General features: G+C 48.9%; 5 protein-coding genes across 5 annotated transcripts; 4 read left to right on the top strand and 1 right to left on the bottom strand.

Moving 5' to 3' along the window:
• Positions 1-5547: 5547 nt before the first annotated feature.
• On the bottom strand, positions 5548-7342 carry N7519_011819 (Amino acid/polyamine transporter I; the record flags this gene model as incomplete). The annotated part of the gene is made up of 5 exons (XM_057298592.1): positions 5548-6352; positions 6406-6574; positions 6633-6911; positions 6982-7058; positions 7116-7342. The coding sequence occupies 5 exons, from the start codon at positions 7340-7342 to the stop codon at positions 5548-5550; spliced, it is 1557 nt and encodes a 518-aa protein (XP_057146474.1).
• A 474-nt stretch (positions 7343-7816) lies between these two features.
• N7519_011818 (putative copper amine oxidase) lies at positions 7817-10035 on the top strand (the record flags this gene model as incomplete). Its single annotated transcript, XM_057298591.1, has 4 exons — positions 7817-8151; positions 8216-8792; positions 8852-9822; positions 9900-10035. 4 exons carry the CDS (start codon positions 7817-7819, stop codon positions 10033-10035), a joined length of 2019 nt encoding a protein of 672 aa, XP_057146473.1.
• Positions 10036-10382: 347 nt separating this feature from the next.
• N7519_011817 (transcription factor domain-containing protein) lies at positions 10383-12899 on the top strand (the record flags this gene model as incomplete). Its single annotated transcript, XM_057298590.1, has 4 exons — positions 10383-10462; positions 10532-10669; positions 10746-11466; positions 11535-12899. 4 exons carry the CDS (start codon positions 10383-10385, stop codon positions 12897-12899), a joined length of 2304 nt encoding a protein of 767 aa, XP_057146472.1.
• Positions 12900-13401: 502 nt separating this feature from the next.
• abnA (putative extracellular endo-1,5-alpha-L-arabinase) lies at positions 13402-14543 on the top strand (the record flags this gene model as incomplete). The annotated part of the gene is made up of 4 exons (XM_057298589.1): positions 13402-13665; positions 13736-14212; positions 14269-14354; positions 14408-14543. The coding sequence occupies 4 exons, from the start codon at positions 13402-13404 to the stop codon at positions 14541-14543; spliced, it is 963 nt and encodes a 320-aa protein (XP_057146471.1).
• Positions 14544-17284: 2741 nt separating this feature from the next.
• Positions 17285-19424, top strand: N7519_011815 (LipA and NB-ARC domain protein; the record flags this gene model as incomplete). The annotated part of the gene is made up of 4 exons (XM_057298588.1): positions 17285-17359; positions 17549-17860; positions 17920-18898; positions 18973-19424. The coding sequence occupies 4 exons, from the start codon at positions 17285-17287 to the stop codon at positions 19422-19424; spliced, it is 1818 nt and encodes a 605-aa protein (XP_057146470.1).
• Positions 19425-19602: the final 178 nt, after the last annotated feature.

Raw genomic sequence — 19602 nt, 5'->3', positions numbered from 1 at the left:
GAAGGGAGTATAGATGAAATACACGGAGCAAAGATATGATAATATGCAGTAATAAAGATCTAGCACATATACTGGAGACTGAAAATCGGGGCCTTGCCCAGGTGCGGTATCCAAATTAGTCATTCGCACCCACACCGCGTGGGCCAAGTGGGCCCGCCAAGTGCCAAGGTAAAGGATTTTCCCGCATTTCTCCGCATTGGGAACTCGAGAGCCTTCGCTGGACTTTCCCATTTGGGGCCCGACCAAGGATACGGTACCACTCCGACATTTGTCTTGCCCCCCCCACCCCATGGAGAGTGCTATAAGAAAGCCAATTCCTCTGTCTCGATTTTGACCCCATCTTCTACTCTTTCCATACTACCTTTCCCCCCAAACTTTCTTTGGCCTTCCCCCCACAAAGTGACGGCTCTTATTTTGTCTCCACCGTCAACATGTGGACGACCACTAGCGGCTTAAGTGGTCGATCGCTCCGGGTGAGCATCACCTTCGCCGCTGTTGTTGGTTTCTCGCTCTTCGGCTACAATCAAGGCATGATGGCCGGTCTCCTCAACGGCGACGAGTTCGTGAAGTCTTTCCCAATTCTCGAAATGCCCGAAAATGCGTCTCCGTCGCAAAAACACTACATCGATGTCATCCGTGGTGCTGTCACATCCTGCTATGAGCTTGGCTGTTTCTTCGGCGCCATGTTCTCCATGTTCTGGGGTGAGAGACTCGGCCGCACTCGCCTGATTTTCACCGGTGCCAATGTCCTGACCATTGGTGCCTTGCTCACAACTGTCTGCTTTACTGGTAAATGGGAAGTCGGTCAGTTCGTTATCGGCCGTGTTATCTCGGGTATTGGAAATGGCATGAACACAGCCACGATCCCCGTCTGGCAATCGGAATGCTCCGGCGCTCACAACCGTGGCTTCTTGGTCTGTTTCGAGGGTGCCATGATCGCTGGCGGCACATTTATTGCCTACTGGGTGGTCTTCGGTCTCTCGCACGCTGGCGATAGCGTCCAATGGCGATTCCCTGTCGCGCTCCAGATCTTCTTCGCTCTGATCGTGGCCGCCGGTGCCTTGATGCTTCCGGATTCCCCGTCGTGGTTTGTGAAGAGAGGCCTTGACAAGGAGGCCTGCCATGTTCTCGCTAGTCTTAAGGGCTCCACTCCTGATTCCGATGACGTCCTTCACGACTTCAACTTCCTTAAGGCGGACGTGGAGAACTCGAAGCAGACACAGGCAAGCTGGAAGACGGTGTTCACGTTCGGCAAGACCCAGGAATTCCAGCGCCTTCTCATCGGTTGCTCCGGCCAGTTCTTCCAGCAGTTCACCGGCTGCAACGCCGCCATCTACTACTCGACACTACTTTTCCAGGAGAACTTGCATATGCAGAAATACCTATCCCTGATTATGGGAGGTATCTTCGCCACCGTCTACGCTATCGCAACTATCCCGTCCTTCTTTATGATTGAACGAGTTGGCCGTCGCAACCTATACTTGATCGGTTTCCTAGGCCAGGGACTCAGTTTTGTTATCACGTTCGCCTGTTTGATCGACGCAAATGAGAACAATGCTAAGGGTGCTGCTGTTGGTATCTTCCTCTTTATCGTCTTCTTTGCATTCACTCTCTTGCCTCTACCCTGGATCTACCCTCCCGAGATCAACCCCCTCCGTACCCGTACTGTGGGCGCGGCGGCGTCGACTTGCACCAACTGGATTTGCAACTTCGCCGTGGTCATGTTTACCCCACTCTTCGCTGGTCAAAGCCCATGGGGTGTTTATCTCTTCTTCGCATTGTTCAACTTCATCGGTTTGATTTTCGGCTTCTTCTTCTATGTTGAGACCGCCGGTCGTGAGCTTGAGGAGGTCGACATCATCTACGCCAGAGCCCATGTCGACAGCCGGATGCCGTGGAGGGTCGCCAAGGACATGCCCAAGCTCTCTTTCGAGGAGATCATCCAGCAGTCCCGCGAGCTTGGCTTGGATACCAACGATCACTCTGTTACTGAGAAGAACGAGCTCGGCCTCAGCAGTGACAATGGCCAGGAGACTGAGGAGGTCGAGGATAAGCAGTAGTGCTCTTGTACATAACTAGCTGTACAGCTCCCACAATATCATATTATGCTTGTATACTTCATGATCTCATTTCCTACATATGTAGTTAATAGACTCAAAACATAGATCAAGATACGTCCTTCACCGCAGTACCATGTAGCTATGGAGGTTCGAGTACGGTGTTTCTGACTATAGGGGTACAATAAAGTTTTGACACTCATATTGGAAAATGGGCTCCTAATAAGAGAGAGCTGCCCAGAAGGGGTTCGACTTTACGTTTCCTACCAAGATAAAGGAGCAATCGGAAGATGCGACAAGAATAGAGTTACTAACCACGAATCATATCCCTACGAGGCGCCCAGAGGGAAACAAACAAAAGGCCACTCTGTGGACTATTTGACAAGACACGGTGAAAGAACAGCTCAATTTGGGCTATCTGTTTATTGAAGGAGGAATTGTCTGACCGAACCGTACGGAATCAAACATTCGGATAAAGCACTCAAAATCTCTGGCTCGCTCGCGCTTGAATAACTATGTACGAGTACCATGATGCCAAAAGGTCGGGAACAATTTTTCCTTTAGAATATTACGGGAAAAGACCAGCTTAGGCTCAATGAACGAGCTGTCTCAGTGCTTGCCCATGCCTCCTGTTATGCTTGATCCTTGGATTATATTTTCACTGCTGGTCGACATCTCAGCAGACTTGGCCTGCAGCTCCGCAGCACTGATACGATCAGTCTTGTTGCCGTGTGCCACTTATGCCGGCTTATTCTCGCTCGAGGCCGCGCTGGTCGGCATACCGTCGCTTAATATAACGATCTTGTACAACGGCGCCAACGCCTTCCAGGCGGGTTTCGTCTTTCTTGCGGCCGTGCTGGCCGTCGTGATTAAGCTCGATGTTTGTCTGACCCTGCATCGGTCTGCCTAGGCCGCGGTTCACATCACCCGAGGTGGCTCCCATCAATGTATCCCCAGCCGATGTGAACGTGCCTTCTTCCACGTTCTCATTGGGATTGTTGACTAGGCCACTGACTTCGGGGACCGGGTCGGGGGTATAGGACTTGCTTGCTGGGGCTGTACCGCTATGGAATGCCTGCATGTGGTATTCGGCGCGCTGGTCAGCCTCATTCACCTTGAGACCGGGTTTATGCTATAGGCTTAATTAATACGGTGGATTTTCGTGAATGGGTAAAGTCAAACATACACCACTGGTCATAATTGGGTCTTCGCCCGTAGCCTTGTGGGCGCCCTGGTTGGGAATCGCAGCGGAATCGAGATTCGAGAAGGTACTCATTATCGATATGTATGCCTTTTTAGAGTCGAGAACTGACAGTGTGGTAAGAAAGGAAATTGGATTGTGACATTACTAATTCTCGGTCGCTTCTTATACTTCAAGGCATATGATATATGATGTAACTATGCGGTATACTTCAAGGCGAAGGATGAAGTGTGGATGATATCAGAACTTTAAATTCAAGTTCTCGACGGTTGCGATCGATCTTGATTAGTTTTGAAAGTCCTCCGATCTGGATTTTGTTTCCAAAACAATAAAAGGAAGCTTCAGAATAACTGGGCAAACATCTTCGGGTATGCAACCTACAACAGTTCAATCGCTGTAGTTGAGAATTTTCAATTTTATCCCAAGATCCAAGTGAGGGTCAATCGCCACACAGGTCGAGTTCTTAAAGGTCATGATACTTTCCAAGTGCCATGCACACAGACAAGGTCCATCTTCTCGCATGAGACTGGGGTCCCGTACTTTTGTAGCTGTCGAAGGCCCTGGGTATAGATAGTAGTGCAGACTGTGCTTGGCTAAGGCAGGCATGGTCAGTGAAACATGGGGGCGAATCCTGCGCTTGACATCACCAGTTCTTGAATTCGTCAGTGCTTGAATTTTGGTAACAACTCCTCAAGGGACTCCAGGAGTGGGATATCAGGGGCCAATCGAATGGGAAGCAGTTTGACAGGAAGCCTGTTTTGGCATTCGACGTGCCCATGCATTATCATATAGGCAGACCTCTCTCCGTAAATGAACGGGTTAATTCACTCGAACCATGGTCACGTAGCAGACTCCATGTACTTTCAGTAACCACCTGCAGAGAAACAGAGGGTGTTTGTTTTGTAGGCTGCTGGTTGAACCAGCACTAAAACTGTGTCTTTCTGGTACCCACCACATACTGTGGTTGAGCGTGTGCACTTGGCATAGACTAACCTTTTATGGATCGTGACTCACGACTGAGGTCCAAAAGAGCCGTTTATCACACATTCACACATTCAGTTGTATATTCAGGCACTAAGGCAGAAATTCATAAGGCACCAATGCTATGTACCCTAGCAACGTTTTGGAGTTTGCGTTATTTATGCTCAACAACCTCAACCTTCGTAAAAAAAGAATTTATACTGAGGTTTGTTCTTCAATTCAACGTCCCTTTCCCCGATAATGCGTGTTGCCGTTGCCGATGGAAGAAGTCCAACTGTCCAAGCTTCATTCATCTCGGTTCTACCTGCCACTGAGGGCCGCTACATAACGGCGATATTATCTCGCAATAGCAGTCCACGCACAAAGGATGCAAGCTATGCGCAACGAGACAAGGTCTATAAGGTCGTATTGATACTGCTTCCCATGTGGAATGTTCATGAACTATCTGGGGATTGGATGTCCCGAATCGAGGCGTACAGTCGCCTTGGATTGAAGTCCCCGTCAGATCCAAGCAGGCCTTCTCAAAGTTCACAATGACTGAATTCGTGATATCGGTCAATTTATTGTCTTTGCTCTGGATATGGATAAGCCATGGGCTGGTCGAGACTTGGGACTGGTTGGGCGATACTTTGAAGTACGTATTTGCCAAAAATATGACAAGCGGCCAAGTCGGCTTCGTCCCTGGGAGAGGCTGAGCTTCAAAATCAGCTATCGACCATTTCGCCAGACCAAATTTCATTTAGCCTAGGGGATGTCAACTAGCAATTGTTTGTGCCAGGGCGGAGCTTGTCATACCCCCAACTCTCACTAATTTGTGGTTCTCTGCAGCCTACAACTGTGGATGAATACATGCATCGTTACTGGGCTTTCGATGACACCCACTCTTAGAGTATTCGGAGATATTCTAGGATATTGACACTCGCTTAATACTTTGATCTTGGTCTTATCTGCTCATTAAACAAACTTGATGTCAAATGGGATCCTCGATTTGAAGATATCTCTCCATAGCACAGATATTACACCGCAGCCTCCTTACATATATGTTTTTATTAGGATACTAGTCAACAGCTCAACGGCCTTGGGAGACTTATTGTATGATTGAGGTGAGAGTCTTCAAATCGGAAAGGGTAGAGTTCCGAGAGTGTGAATGTGAATGTGCTCATTTATTTCCAATGCCGCCTCGATACGATCGAAGGGCATTAGTACGTATGCAGTATTCGAAGTTGAGAAAGAGTCGTGAAAGCCCTTAATTCCCAACCTTCATGATCGATGCACTAATACTCGCTTCGAGTGTTCAACTGTAACTAGTCACAGGCCCTCTACCAGTTCTACTACCGGACCTGTAAATCGCTTCTTTCCTCCTAGGACATAATAATAAAGCCCTCCTATCAACATCCATCCCATTGTCACCACGACACAATAATTCATATTTCCTGGTGTAACCGGCTGCACCGTTGGGAAGGTGCTGAAAACCATGGCTATGATGAGCCAAACGATGGCAGCGATATTGATGACGGGCCCCCATCGCGGCCCTAGATTGAATGTTCCCGAGCCAAGTCCACGGACAATTGCTGCTGATCTTCGTCGACCATATATCAACATGAACACAATGGGGGAAAGATACGAGGCATACATTCCCAAAATGGCCATAGATAATACCGCGTTGAAGGCGGTTGAGCTGCCGAGATAGATCAACCCGAGGAGCATTTGGAGAAAGCCAACCACGAGAACCATGCGCACCGGAACTTTCAGTGTGGGGCTCACTCCTGCGAAGAATTCCGACGCTGGCAACCCTCTGTCCCGTGCGAATGCCCATGCTGTACGGCTAGTAGATGTCACACATGCCGCATTAGCAGCCATCGCGACCATGGTGATGCATAGGGCTAGCACTGAAGCACCCGCCGCGGAGGCAGTGGCGTTTAAAAAGAGCTGCATAAAGGGAAATCCAGTCTTGGACTGAAGTAGGGATTCTAGATCCCCCAGGGAGAACAGTAGAACAATCGCATACACTAGGCCAATCACTCCGTTGATAATGACGCTGCCTATCATGGCCAATGGTACGTTCCGGGACGGCTTTGGCATTTCTTCGCTTAAATGGCAAGCGGCATCATATCTAGAATGAATAGTCAGCGTTTAGCCCACTGCAAGTATATAAGAAAATCGTACCCGAGGAAAGGATATACGGTGCTCAACAGTCCCACTAACCATGAAACCCCATCGTTGTCCCATCCACTGGTGTTGGAGAATTCGGTGAAGACGTAGCTTGCAGAGTGCTTCTCGGACATTGCTCCCAAAACAGCGACTATTACAACAAATCCAACGACGTGTAATACACCTGTCCGCAATTCAGACCGTGATTTGTTTATCAAACGTTGGGGAGATTGCTCTCTTACCGGCTGTTGTATTGGTGTGAGGCAAGATCTTGGAACCCCAGACATTGAGGGCGGTTGAGTATGCCAATATGAGCCAATAGAAAAGCATCCCTTGCCATCTAGTTGGGGTATAAGAGTCTAAATGGTTCAAGGTGATGAGTGCCTGTAGCTGCAAGCCCGCGGCGAAGGCTGCGGAGGCGGAAAACACCAACTGTCCACCGATTGAAATCCAACCAGTAAACCAAGATGCGGTGGCCTTGTACGATGCCGGTGTGAGACAATGGACCCAGTGGTATTGCCCTATGGAATATGGTTACGTTAGCATTGGACATCACCTGGGAAGATATATGAAGGAGGTAGCTGATCGTACCGCCAGCAGTAGGGTAGATAGAGGCAATCTCGCCCAACGAAAGAACAATGAATATTGTACCAATCAGGGTGATGAGACTAAATTGGCCAGACAATCAGCGTTCTGGTATGGGAGTATCGTTGAGAACGACTCACTAGTTATAAAACAAGCATGGCGCTCCGCCATTGGTAAGAGCTGCCGTGACAACCGAGGATAATGCCTCCCAGGTGGCCATTAGCGAGATTTGGAGACAAACGATTGACCATATGGAGAATTCACGACGGAGCTCTTGGACATGACCAAGAGCTGCAAGTTGGTCTTCATCGCTGATGGCTTTCTCTGAAGTGGGCACTTTAGTCTCCTGGTTTGGGATGGGATCCATACTTCACACTGCTCGCAGGGTTGTCGATGATAGAGATATTTTGGGTATGAACTCAGGGGGAGTATACAGTAGGAGAGGACAAGGCATTCTTCCGAGGTTTATCTATACCTCTTATAAGGTTATCTGGGGGGGCGCTTGACGGGATATGGTCATAATGGCAATACATACTCATACACGGCCATGATCCGCACATCCTACCGGCCACCCACATATGTACATAGAAATCAAAAGCAAACTCGTATTGCTTATCTTCACACGCGGAGATCCCACGTCTTGGTATTTTTCCCCGCATTTTTATGGGATTTCTGTTGCCTATCATTGTCTCTTATTATCTATCATCACGGAACCATTTCCGGATCTCCACTCTGTTGCAAAGGAACTCCATTCCGAGCTTTCCGAGATTCCGAGCATCTGCTAATATAAGTCGTGGACAACTCCAGGCAGAAAATCCAATAAACCCATAACTTCCATGTCATGTCTCACCCTCACCCACTTAGTATTCTCTCCATCGAAGAGACCAATCTGGCCCGCGATGTGGTCAAAGCCGCTCACCCGAACGTCGTGATCGACTTTCGGGAGATCTTCCTACAAGAACCACCCAAAGCTCAGCTCCAGGAATTCCTAGCGCTTGAACATGCCGGTCGCTTAAGCCCAACCACCCCACGTCCTCCACGTCTAGCTCTGTGCCAATACGATGTGATCGGTACAGACCGCATTCCTCGATTTCACGAATCTGTGATCGACATAGTTTCACAGTCGCGAGTGAAGCACACAGTGGTTGGGAAGGAGTATCATGCCAGTTTGACGCTGTAAGAAAAAGAAGGGGGGGAAATTAGAAGCTTAAACATCCGGAGTCTTCTAACGATTTACTAGGAGCGAATTCGATGTTCTCGTCGATCAATGTATGAAATCACCATTATTCCAGAAAGCGCTATCGGAATTCGATCTTCCCGAAGGCTTCGAGGTCGTCATTGAGCCATGGCCGTATGGTGGCTTGGATCACACCGATGAAAATCGTCGCTTTTTCCAAGGCCTCTGTTTTGCCCAAGACAAACGTTCCGGGAATGAAGACTCCAATTTCTATTCTTTCCCATTGCCCATCATCCCTGTGATGGACGCCCACACACGAGAGATCATCCGGGTAGATCGACCCGCCACAGGCGGCAAAGGTGACGGTCTACTTGAACAGACCTTCAAACGGGATATAATTGGTCATTGCAAGCCCTCTGAATACGTGCCCGAGCTGATGCCAGAGGGGACTCGCAAGGATCTCAAACCGCTGAATGTGGTCCAGCCTGAGGGTCCATCCTTCCGAGTCACCAACGAGTCTCTGGTCGAATGGCAGAAGTGGCGGTTCCGTGTCGCTTTTAATCCACGCGAGGGCGCAACGATTCACGATGTCTCGTATGATGGCCGTAGTGTGATGCACCGGCTGGCAATCAGCGAAATGGTAAATGATATGTTAACCCAAACACATAGCTATAAACTAACCGTGCTTCGCTTGTTTAGACCGTCCCTTACGCTGACCCCCGACCCCCTTTCCACCGGAAACAGGCCTTTGACTTCGGCGACGGTGGCGGCGGAAACATGGCTAACAACCTGTCGCTCGGCTGTGACTGTCTCGGGGTCATTAAATATTTCGATGCCATTATTACCCAGGCAGATGGTACCGCCCAGACTCTTCCGAATGCGATTTGCCTCCATGAACAGGACAATGGAATTGGATGGAAGCATTCCAACTGGCGCACCGGGCGCGCTGTCGTTACACGGAATCGGGAGCTTGTTGTCCAGTTTATTATCACACTGGCCAACTATGAATATATCTTCGCCTATAAATTTGATCAGTCCGGCGGAATTACAGTTGAGGCACGCGCAACGGGTATCTTGAACGTGGTCAATATCGATGCTGGTAAGGTCAGTGAGTACGGAAATGTGGTGAGCGGCGGTGTTCTCGCTCAGAACCACCAGCACATTTTCAATGTACGGATCGATCCAGCTATCGATGGCCCAAACAACTCAGTGGTCGTGGAGGAATCTCACCCAGTTCCAATGAATGCAGTCACCAACCCCAACGGGAACTACTACGAAGTCACCAAGCAGACCGTAGAGCGTGCATCTTGGATCGATGCCGCTCCGCAGCTCAATCGGACCATCAAGATGATCAATCCCCACATAAGGAATCCTATCAGTGGAAACCCCATGGGATATAAGTTTATTCCACTAGCCACTCAGACTCTATTGGCTGATCCTGCATCGGTGCAGGCACGTCGGGCTCAATTTGCCCAACACCACGTTTGGGTCACGAAGTATCGAGACGGGGAACTCTATGCCGGAGGTCGTTATACTTTACAGAGTCAAACTGAAGTTGAAGGTGTCTCGGATGCTGTTCTCCGCGGTGATTCTGTTGTTGACACCGACGTGGTGGTTTGGAACTCCTTTGGCATTACCCACAATCCTCGCGTAGAAGATTGGCCTGTGATGTATGTTGATCCCATTGTTCCTCTCTCCCCTGTTTCTTCTTTCTTTTTCTTTTCATCATACTGACTCAGTATAATAGGCCCGTTGAGATTTTCCAGCTCATGATCCGACCCGCGGACTTTTTCGTTGCCAACCCATCGCTCGATGTGCCTTCCAACAAGAATGTATCGTCACGATTAGCTGACTCAGAATGCTGTCGAAAGTCGCACATTTAATAGGAAGGAGGATAGACAAGAAGAAGGGTTGTATCTACGAAGGAGATATATAGTTACCTTAGTATTTGCCGTATATGCAAAACTGCAGGATTCTACTAAACCAAATTTAATTTATATTGTCATGAAAAACATGAATACATGATTGAAAATCAGTTAAACATAGAAAAGTATTTGGTATACTAATTCTTGTGTACACCCGTGGGCATGTACAAAAAGTTTCACGAATATCCCCGCATCCGAAGCACGGGCCACATCTCGGTTTACCTTTCCGCGTTCCGAGGTATCTCTTCCTTTCCATCTTCCCTTGCCATGACATGACATTTTCCATCAATTAGTTCGTCTGCACAATGGTTTCCGAATCTCCGAGGTCTTCGCGGGATGATGATTCGTCCCGGAGAAAAAGGGCTAAATACACCCAAGTTGCTTGGTGCGTCTGCTTATCCGTTTCGGGGGGGTCTACATATGTACTGTCTCAGCTTGATGCTGACCACCTCAGCAATGAATGCAAACGGCGCAAGCTAAAATGTAGTGGTGGCCTGACCTGCGTCAGATGTTCTCGTGATCATATCCCTTGTGTCTACGCCCATCGCCCTTCTACCACGTCGATCCAGGGACCTGACGTCAATGATGAAGGGTATGTCTCTCAAATTCCCAGTCACATTCAGTCACTATTATCTATTGATCAAGAGCTATGTGCTGATTCTATCCAGAGCCAATATCAGATTACAGGCTGTGGATAGGCAACTGGAGACTCTGCGGCGGGAAATGCGGACCCTTTCCGCCCGCGTTCATGAGCTTGAATCCCCCGGCCCTGCTTCAGCATCGAATCCGTCAGCCCCACCCACCACGGGGAGCCTGCACCGTATTCTAGATGCTCCTAGATCCCCAACGTACGTCGGACCCACGAGTGCGGAGTTTGGCCTCACTCGATCTCAAAGGTCTTTATCCCACCAAGCTGACGACTGTGCCGCAATTGATGATCGTGGTGAGGACCTTGACCTATCAACAACTGCCCCCAGTCCTGCGCCATCGGGGAGAGGCGAAAATGCTCCTCTTGGGCATCCTTTGAGCAGCCTGGGTGCGGATGAAACATTGCGATTGGTACAAGTCTATGAGGACACAGTAGGTGTGATGTACCCCTGTGTTGATTTGGATGGAGTGCGAGCATACGTGCTCGAGTTCTACCGCTCTCACGACTCAACCGCTGCGGCCTCGTCTGTGTTGTCCGCACAGACAGCCTCGGATCAGGATTGGTTCTCTGCGCGTGATGTCCAAGTTCTAAAGATTCTCTTGGCGACCGCTCTATTGGTCGAATCACACGGTCGGAGTGAGCGCGCCGCCCAGCTGGCCGACAGTGTGGAAGATCGCTTCGCCAGTCGATTGAAAATTGCCGAGGTTGATATGAAAGAAATTCTCATTCTGACCCTGTTGGTGTGTATCTCGAATCCTTATTCTGTTCCCATGGTGCCCCCGAAAGGAAAATGTATTGACTGTGGTAGTCCATTTTTCACTCTTACCGCGACGACGAAGTCATCGCCGGGCGATTGATTGGCATGGCGGTTCGAGGGAGTACGGAGCTAGGTCTTCATCGTCAAGAAACGTGGCAAAAGACAGGAGGCGTTTTCCCGGGGGAATTGGAATGGACGTGGGCAAGCCGACTGTTCTGGTGCATATACGTGTTAGATCGCAAGTGTGCCTTTGGCACGGGGTTGCCCTTCGCCATTCAAGATTCTGACATTGACACCAACTTGCCTGAGCCGGGCCACTCTACTCCGTACCTGACTTGCATGATCTCTCACGCGCGCCTGAGCACAAAGATCTGGGGCCTAGTCGTTGGATGGCCCAACCGGTCACAAGCGGCCACTTCAGATGGTTGCGCTTACTTGGACGCTCAGGTCCAGCAATGGATCCATTCCATTCCGCGTGAATTACGTTTTGATCCGACTTGGCGCTCTCCCGCTGGATCAGAGCACACCGATCGAGCCATGATGCTTCAGGTTCTCCTTGCTCTACAAGCGAACCAGCTTCGAATTCTTGTGTATCGACAAAATCTGCTTAGTGACGAGCGGATAGCAGACAACGTGACTGGTGCCTCGACCGCCGTGGAAACGGCGAAGAGCACGGTTCATATGCTGAGCTATTTCAGTCGGGTCTCGAGTATATATTTCCAGCGCCCGGAGCCATTCAACTATTTTCTATTATCCGCCCTTGCCGCCCTCTTCTTGGCAGTTTTACATGCGCCATCGCGTTTCAGCCATGCTTGTCGGCCGGAATTTTATACGGCCGTCGACATGGTTCGTCGCTCAGCAACACGTGCACGTACTTCGCGGAGATTGCAAAAGGTCCTTCACAGTTTGAAACGCATTCGATTGAACCTCAGATGGGATAGTGAAGCTGGCCGACAATCATCTATTCATCAAGGTCATCCCTCAAAAGTGGGTTCTAAGAATGAGAACGAGACATCTGAGCTTCATTGGCATGCTGCATCCCAAAATAAGGTGTATCCGTCCAGCAGCATTTGGGATACAACGCCAGTATCAGCCACAACGGAGTCTGCTGCTGCACGTTGTACTCCCAGCCTCCATCAAACATCCGGGGCGACTACTCCTCAGCTCTCATCTAGCGCTTTTTGGCCAATGTCACCTGGTACAGTAGCTGGATCCGAATCCAAAGTCTGCGAGGACTTGAGCAGCTTTTTTGAAATTGCAGGTGGGTTCTACTTTGACCCTCAACCTGGTTCGGATATCGCCGCCGGAGCAGATGTGGGGTTGGCCCCTCCGGGTGACACACGGTCGCCCAATGCGCTGGACGCCTTTCACGCGGAGGATGAGGCCTTGACGAGAGTCATGGCTGGTTTGCTGTGAACATTTGTGGACGTTATGCATAATGATTCAATAAACCATGCTTCAACTTAGAGGATGAGCGACTTGAGTTCGGTTAGAAAGATATCACTATACTTGACATTGCGAGACATTCTCCGGGTATTTACACTTCCTTTTAGCCGTGACGAAAAACAACTTGAACCTTGACTTGGGCTTCCCCGGAACATTGCATGTTTCGGTTGCATGGTGGCGTCTATAATTTTCGGCAATTCCCACCAGTCGGTGCTCTAATTCCCACGACTAGGTCATCTCCCTGAAGGATTTTCCTCCCTCCACTATAGGCCTGGTTTATTTCCTCTGTCTCTTCCGTGTTGTATCCACACTATTCTCCCTGCAGAAAAAGATCTCTGTCCGTGCCCTGTTGGGGAAAACGTCCGGATTTCCACCAATGATTCATGTATCACCTTGCCAACTAATGAATACAAATACATCACTATGGGCAGCCCACTGATGAAGATGTTCAACGTGCAAATCATCTCCCTCGATGCATTTTGGTAATATCGTCAAACCGGTGCTGTTCGCAGCCCTCGTGCACGGGTATGCAAACCCTGGCAGTTGTTCAGGTGCCTGCATTGTACACGACCCGACGTTGATACAAAGATCATCGGACAATCGTTATTTCCGATTTTCTACTGGCAACAAGATTTCTTATGCCAGCGCCTCATCTATCAACGGCCCGTGGACTAACATTGGGTCCATGTTACCAGGTGGATCTTCCATTGATCTCGCCGGAAATGATGACCTATGGGTAAGCATTATCCTTTCGCCGAAGCTTGTCCGTAAGTGATCAACATTCTCGGTACTGACTTCTATGTTAGGCCCCCAACGTACAGCTTGTGAATGGTCTTTACCATGTTTATTACACCGTATCGACCTTTGGCTCACAGAATTCGGCCATTGGACTAGCCACATCTCCAACCATGGAGTCTGGCTCCTGGACTGATCGTGGAGCGACTGGTATTGCCTCGTCGTCCTCTAAGGCATATAATGCCATTGATGGAAATTTGTTCAAGGATGGCGGTACTTACTATATGAATTTCGGCTCCTTTTGGCACGATATCTACCAGGCTCCAATGAACTCGGCTGCCACCAAAGTCGCGTCTTCGTCATACAATCTAGCATATGACCCCGCTGGGACACACGCTGTGGAAGGGGCCTATATGTATAAGTATGGAAGCTACTACTATCTCTTCTATTCTGCCGGTGTCTGTTGTGGTTACGACACATCTCGCCCTGCCAGCGGAGAAGAATACAAGATCAAGGTCTGCCGATCGACCTCACCTACTGGTGGTTTTGTATGTTACCCAATGTTTTCCTGCTTTCGACACTTGCCCTAACTGTTTTCTTATAGGTTGATGCTGCGGGTATTGCTTGTACAAGCGGGGGAGGCACAGTTGTCCTAGAAAGTCACGGTACAGTCTACGGTCCTGGTGGACAGTAAGTTCTCGAATTGGACTGTACGCCCGGATATTGGCCTAACCTTTCTCTAGGGGTGTATTTACCGATCCTGCCCTCGGCCCGGTGCTTTATTACCACTATGTTGATACCACTGTGGGCTATGCTGATGGCCAGAAACGCTTCGGATGGAATAAGATCGATTTCTCAAGCGGCTGGCCAGTGGTTTAAATGGAATTTGGTTGGCGCTTGGTTTTTTAGGCCAGGTTTTTCGGAGAGAAGGTTGCCCTATTTTCTCTCTCTCTCTTTCCCTTTTTCGTACTATCTCCTCCAGTTCTATGTTAGGTTGCAACTCGATCGATTGACTGAGCCTCTTAATTCATTTTGATAAAGCGTCTTTGTTTGGTTGTGGTGTATTTGTGAGCAAATGTGATGTAAGTAATACAGCATTTTACTGCTAAACCATGTGTTTATGGCGTAGTGAGGCTATATCCTTTATTCGTTGATTTAGATAACTCGTCCTAAACTTGGATTTTAGGGTTCAACAGAGGTTTAGAGCACTGATTAACATACACATATGTGCATGTAGTATGAAGATAATTCCACGCATCTCGGCGACTTCCGCACTCGGCCGACTGGTGCCGGCGTTGATCTACAAAATGCGTCTGTTTCTCTCAAGATTATTCTCAGCATTTCGCAAATCTTATTCCCTATGGCAAAGTCATCCAAGCTACTCCGCACCAAAGGTCCGGTGAAGTACAACGCAGGATGGAGACGCATCGTGCGGAATTTCAGTCCATCGTATGGTCTTCCTCTCCAAAGACTACCTAGGTACTGGTTTATGCTGATAAAAACATATAGATGGTTTGCAGCGACTATGGGAACTGGCATTGTTTCGGTTTTGATGACGTCGGTCCCTTTCGATACTGCAGTGCTCTATTACTTGTCGATTGTCTTCTTCATGCTCAATATCGCGTTATTTACTCTAGCTTTCATTACCTCTATTCTTCGATACACCTTATATCCTGAAATATGGCATGTGATGATCCAAGACCCAACCAATTCGCTCTTTTTGGCGACAATCCCTATGGGCTTTGCCACCCTCATTGAGATGTGGGTGTTCATTTGCGTGCCAATATGGGGCGAATGGGCCAAGACACTTGCGTGGGTTTTATGGATGATTGACGTGGCAGCTGCGGCTTCTGTGACTCTGTCCTTGTCCTTCATTTTGTCGGTCTACACTCCTGCACAAACCAATGTTATAAGACTGACATCCGATCAGAATATCCCAGCGCTATGTCACCTCGCTAGATCGGATCACTGCAGTCCAATTATTGCCAATTGCAGCAACTATTGTGGCAGCGGGTGCTGGCGCACAGATTGCTCCAATCTTACCTGACAAACAACATGCGCTGGGAACACTCCTCGTCTCATTCATTCTCTGGGGTATGGGCACTCCGTTGGCCATTGCGGTATTGGTAATCTATTATCAGCGACTAGCAGTGCATAAGCTTCCACCGAGGGAACTGATTGTGAGCTGTTTTCTACCTCTTGGGCCTCTTGGCTTTGGTGGGTTTGGGTAGGTGTATCATATCCCTGGGAGCCCCAAGACTCTGGCTAATACGCCTCCAGTATCCTTTATATTGGGAAAGTGGCACGGGTGTTGTTGCAGGATTCACAGTTCCTGGACCCTATCTCAGGCCAGATGGCATATGTCTTGGGTGTTTTCATATCCCTCCTCATGTGGAGCTTCGGCTTGATTTGGCTCGTGTTTGCCCTAGCTACCGTTCTATACACCTCTCCGTTTCCGTTTAATATGGGTTGGTGGGGATTTACATTCCCACTTGGGGTGTATGCCGCAAACACTATGGAATTGGGTCTCGAAATGGATATCATGTTCTTCAAAATCTTCGGTACCGTATGTTCATCATTCTTTCCCTCTTTCTGCTCTATGAGTAAATGACACTTACTAACTTTTACATCTAAAGACCTTAAGTGGCGCTGTGATGTTGTTGTGGATGTTGGTCGCATCACGGACTGCACATGGAGCATGGCGCGGAAGCCTGTTTCATGCTCCATGTTTACAAAACCTAACATCGAAGGAAGAGGGAGCTGAGCGAAATGGAGATCGGGCGTGAGAAGGAAATTCTCTCCTTACCATCATTACCAAGCCCCGAAAACGCCTCAAAAAAAGCCTCGAAATACCTCACCAATAGCATGCGTGTGCCCAGGTGTGATTCATCGCGCCGGATAACCCCGCTGACAGGGCCTTCTTCTATCACGGCCAGGGCCACGAAGTACCGTACAGTTTAGGCAATTTTTGCCGAACTCGATCTTTCGATGTAATTGGTCTGGACCTAAGGTGATTCCATTCCAAGGTTGATTACCTACAACTGTTTACGATCTATTCATTTCACGCCAAGCACTACCTATCAGGCGAGTCGTCACATGTTCAGCCCGTCAGCTTCGTGTTGTTTTCATCCCATTTTCTCTCTCTCTCTCTCTCTCTCTCTCTCTTCTCTTCTCTTGAATTATTTTCTTTTGTGAAACCGAAGGCCGTTTTGTTGACGCTTTGCTACTCGAATACCGCTTCCACGGTAGCGCTTGAGTATCGAGAATGGTAAGACTTTGGCTCTGTCTCTACATATCTATGGCCAGGCACGACTCTAAACAAAGTCTAGGATACGGAGGAGTATGAGTTTCCCTTCCTGCAAAAGGTGTTCTCTCCTCTTGAATCACACAAGGTTGAGTATGCGTACTAAGCTCCGATACATGAAAACTTTTTCTAAGACCACGTTCATTAGTTTTGTCTTCGTTCATGGACTGAACCCAAGCGGTCGTAATGATCATCCTTTCCAGACATGGACGCATAGCAATGGCAAGTTTTGGCCGAGGACTTCCTGGCCGAGGACATTCCATATGCGCGTGTCTTTGTTTATGGATACAATTCAAACATCACCCATCCACAGACCATGTCCACGGCAAGCATCAAGGACCATGCGAATACGCTGTTGAATTTATTGGATATGGAACGCAGCCCCCAGATGGTAAAACATAGAACACGGAGATATTCATTTTGAGTAGCCAGTTAATGTTTCATAGGGGTCTATTCCACCAAAAGTGATATTTATCGGACATAGCTTGGGTGGGTTAGTGATAAAGCAGGTCAGATATAAATATCCCACCGTTTTCCTACGGCGTCTTTCTAACAGTTTCTATTTGATGTGATGATATAGGCACTTCTCAATGCTAAAGAAGATCCCAAATATACATCCATTCGTTCGGCGACTTCAGGTCTCGTCTTCTTCGGAACACCTCATCGTGGCGCGAAGGCTGTGGAACTCGGGAAAATCGCAGCCCGCGTTGCCCGCTTTGTTTCCAAAGGCCATGCCAGCAATGACCTTCTAGACTGTCTGGAATACAATTCCCTTTTCACCCGACAAATGACCGATCGGTTCCGACATCAACTAGAAGATTATCGTGTTGTTAGCTTTATCGAAGGGAAGAAGGTGCAAATAGGGGGAGTGGGACCAACATCTATCAGCCATGTAAGCAGACAGTTCCCCCAACTCTTCTTCTTCCTGGAAGAGCAGCTGATATTGAAAAGCTTGTGGTTGATGAAGAGTCTGCGGTCCTTGGATTGTCCGGGTTACGCGAAACCCAACTCAAGCTCGACGCAGATCACTCGCAGATGTGCAAGGTGGGCTCTCGGGGTCCTATGTACCATTTGATAAAAGGAAACATCAAACAATTGGTCGATCAGGCGCTTTTGTCGGAACAAGGCTTCATTCCATCGATGCCTCCAAATGCCGCGTCATCTCCACCGCCAGTGCCACCGCGCTTTCATTCGAATAGTGGCATGCCGTACCAGGGGCAGGATCGTCCATCTCCCTCGGCACAAAGGGTGACAGGAGCAATGTTCAATGCTCTGGATAATGACCCCCGATCTATTCGTTCTGCAGAACTCAAGAACCGGGCTAAATGGGACGAAGCCCGAACCGTCGAATATGAGATTTTTCAGGAGCATTTGCGCAGCCTTGGTCCAGATCATTTCAGTACACTATCAGTGGCATACAACCTAGCTGAAGTGGAACTGGAGTCCAGCTACTTAGAGAAAGCAAATGAATGGTGTCATTGGGTGTCTGAAAATGCCCAACGGGTCTTTGGGACAAAACATCCTCTGACAATGAAGACAGAAAGTTTGGTCGCAGAGGTCTTGTGTCAGCAAGGCAAGTATCAAGAGGCTGAGTCGGTCTGCGCTAACGTCTTGGCCCGTCAGCAAATGACTATCGGCGAAGACCACTTGGATACCTGTGACACTCGGCGCCGACTAGGAATGACCTACAATGCGCTAGGTCGCCGAGAAAATGCCGTCATGACTGCAGAAAAGCTGACAGACACCCTAAAGCGTCTGCTTGGGGAAACCCACATTCGTGTATTCGGCTCTGTGTTGGACGCTTTGGAATATATCGTTAGCAACCAGTCTGGGGACGCAACTACCCTAATTGTGATGCGTTTTCAACCCGATGTACAACGAGCGGCGGAGATGTTGTTACAGGTCTACCAAGAGCTTCGGACTGCCCTGGGTCATGGACATCCGTCTCCATTCGCGCTCTCTGTCTCCATGGCCGAGCACAGAGCTTTATGCAGCAGAGTATAGAGGCTTCAGAGACCCTGCGCCGGGCTCTGGCCAGTGCGGAAGAAGCGTTTGGGCCCGATCACTCGCTGACAATGGACATCGTGGGCAACATTGGCGTCATGTACGCTCTGCAAAATGGCTATGCTCAAGGTTTATTCACCAACAGTCGTGCTGCAGAAGCTTTCCCCTGGTTGACACGATATTTGAACTGGGTTGAACATCGCAAAGGCAAAGACAATCCCGAAACGCATGCCACATTGGAGCTGCTGGCCAATTTACACTTCAACGCTAAAGAGTACGAACCCGCCCAGAAGTACTATGAGCGCCTTGTGGCGAATAGGCGCACGGCCGACTCAGCAGCGAATGACCGCATCAATACTCAGCTTCAGCTGTGTCGGGCGAACACTATGTACACCCGTCGGGGCCTAGGGGCGGGGCTGGGAGGGTTTTTGTCCAACTCGCAGAGATATTGACGTTGGTTTATGATAGTTATTATACCTTGGTATACAATCCTTGCTTTCGTCTTGACAAATTCAATGGGATATTGGTCATTATTCAATCATATTCATTGTGGTACATCATAGGTATGTTCATGATCCGCGAGGGGTATTGCCTTTCGAAGTTTACACGCATGGCAAAGGTCTCTATATT

This window comes from Penicillium mononematosum, assembly GCF_028829835.1.
Source record: "Penicillium mononematosum strain IBT 11891 chromosome Unknown utg000005l:1.0-9366267.0:1.0-9372171.0, whole genome shotgun sequence".
Taxonomy (NCBI): Eukaryota; Fungi; Ascomycota; class Eurotiomycetes; order Eurotiales; family Aspergillaceae; genus Penicillium; species Penicillium mononematosum.
This window is presented reverse-complemented; position numbering and strand designations above follow the sequence as displayed.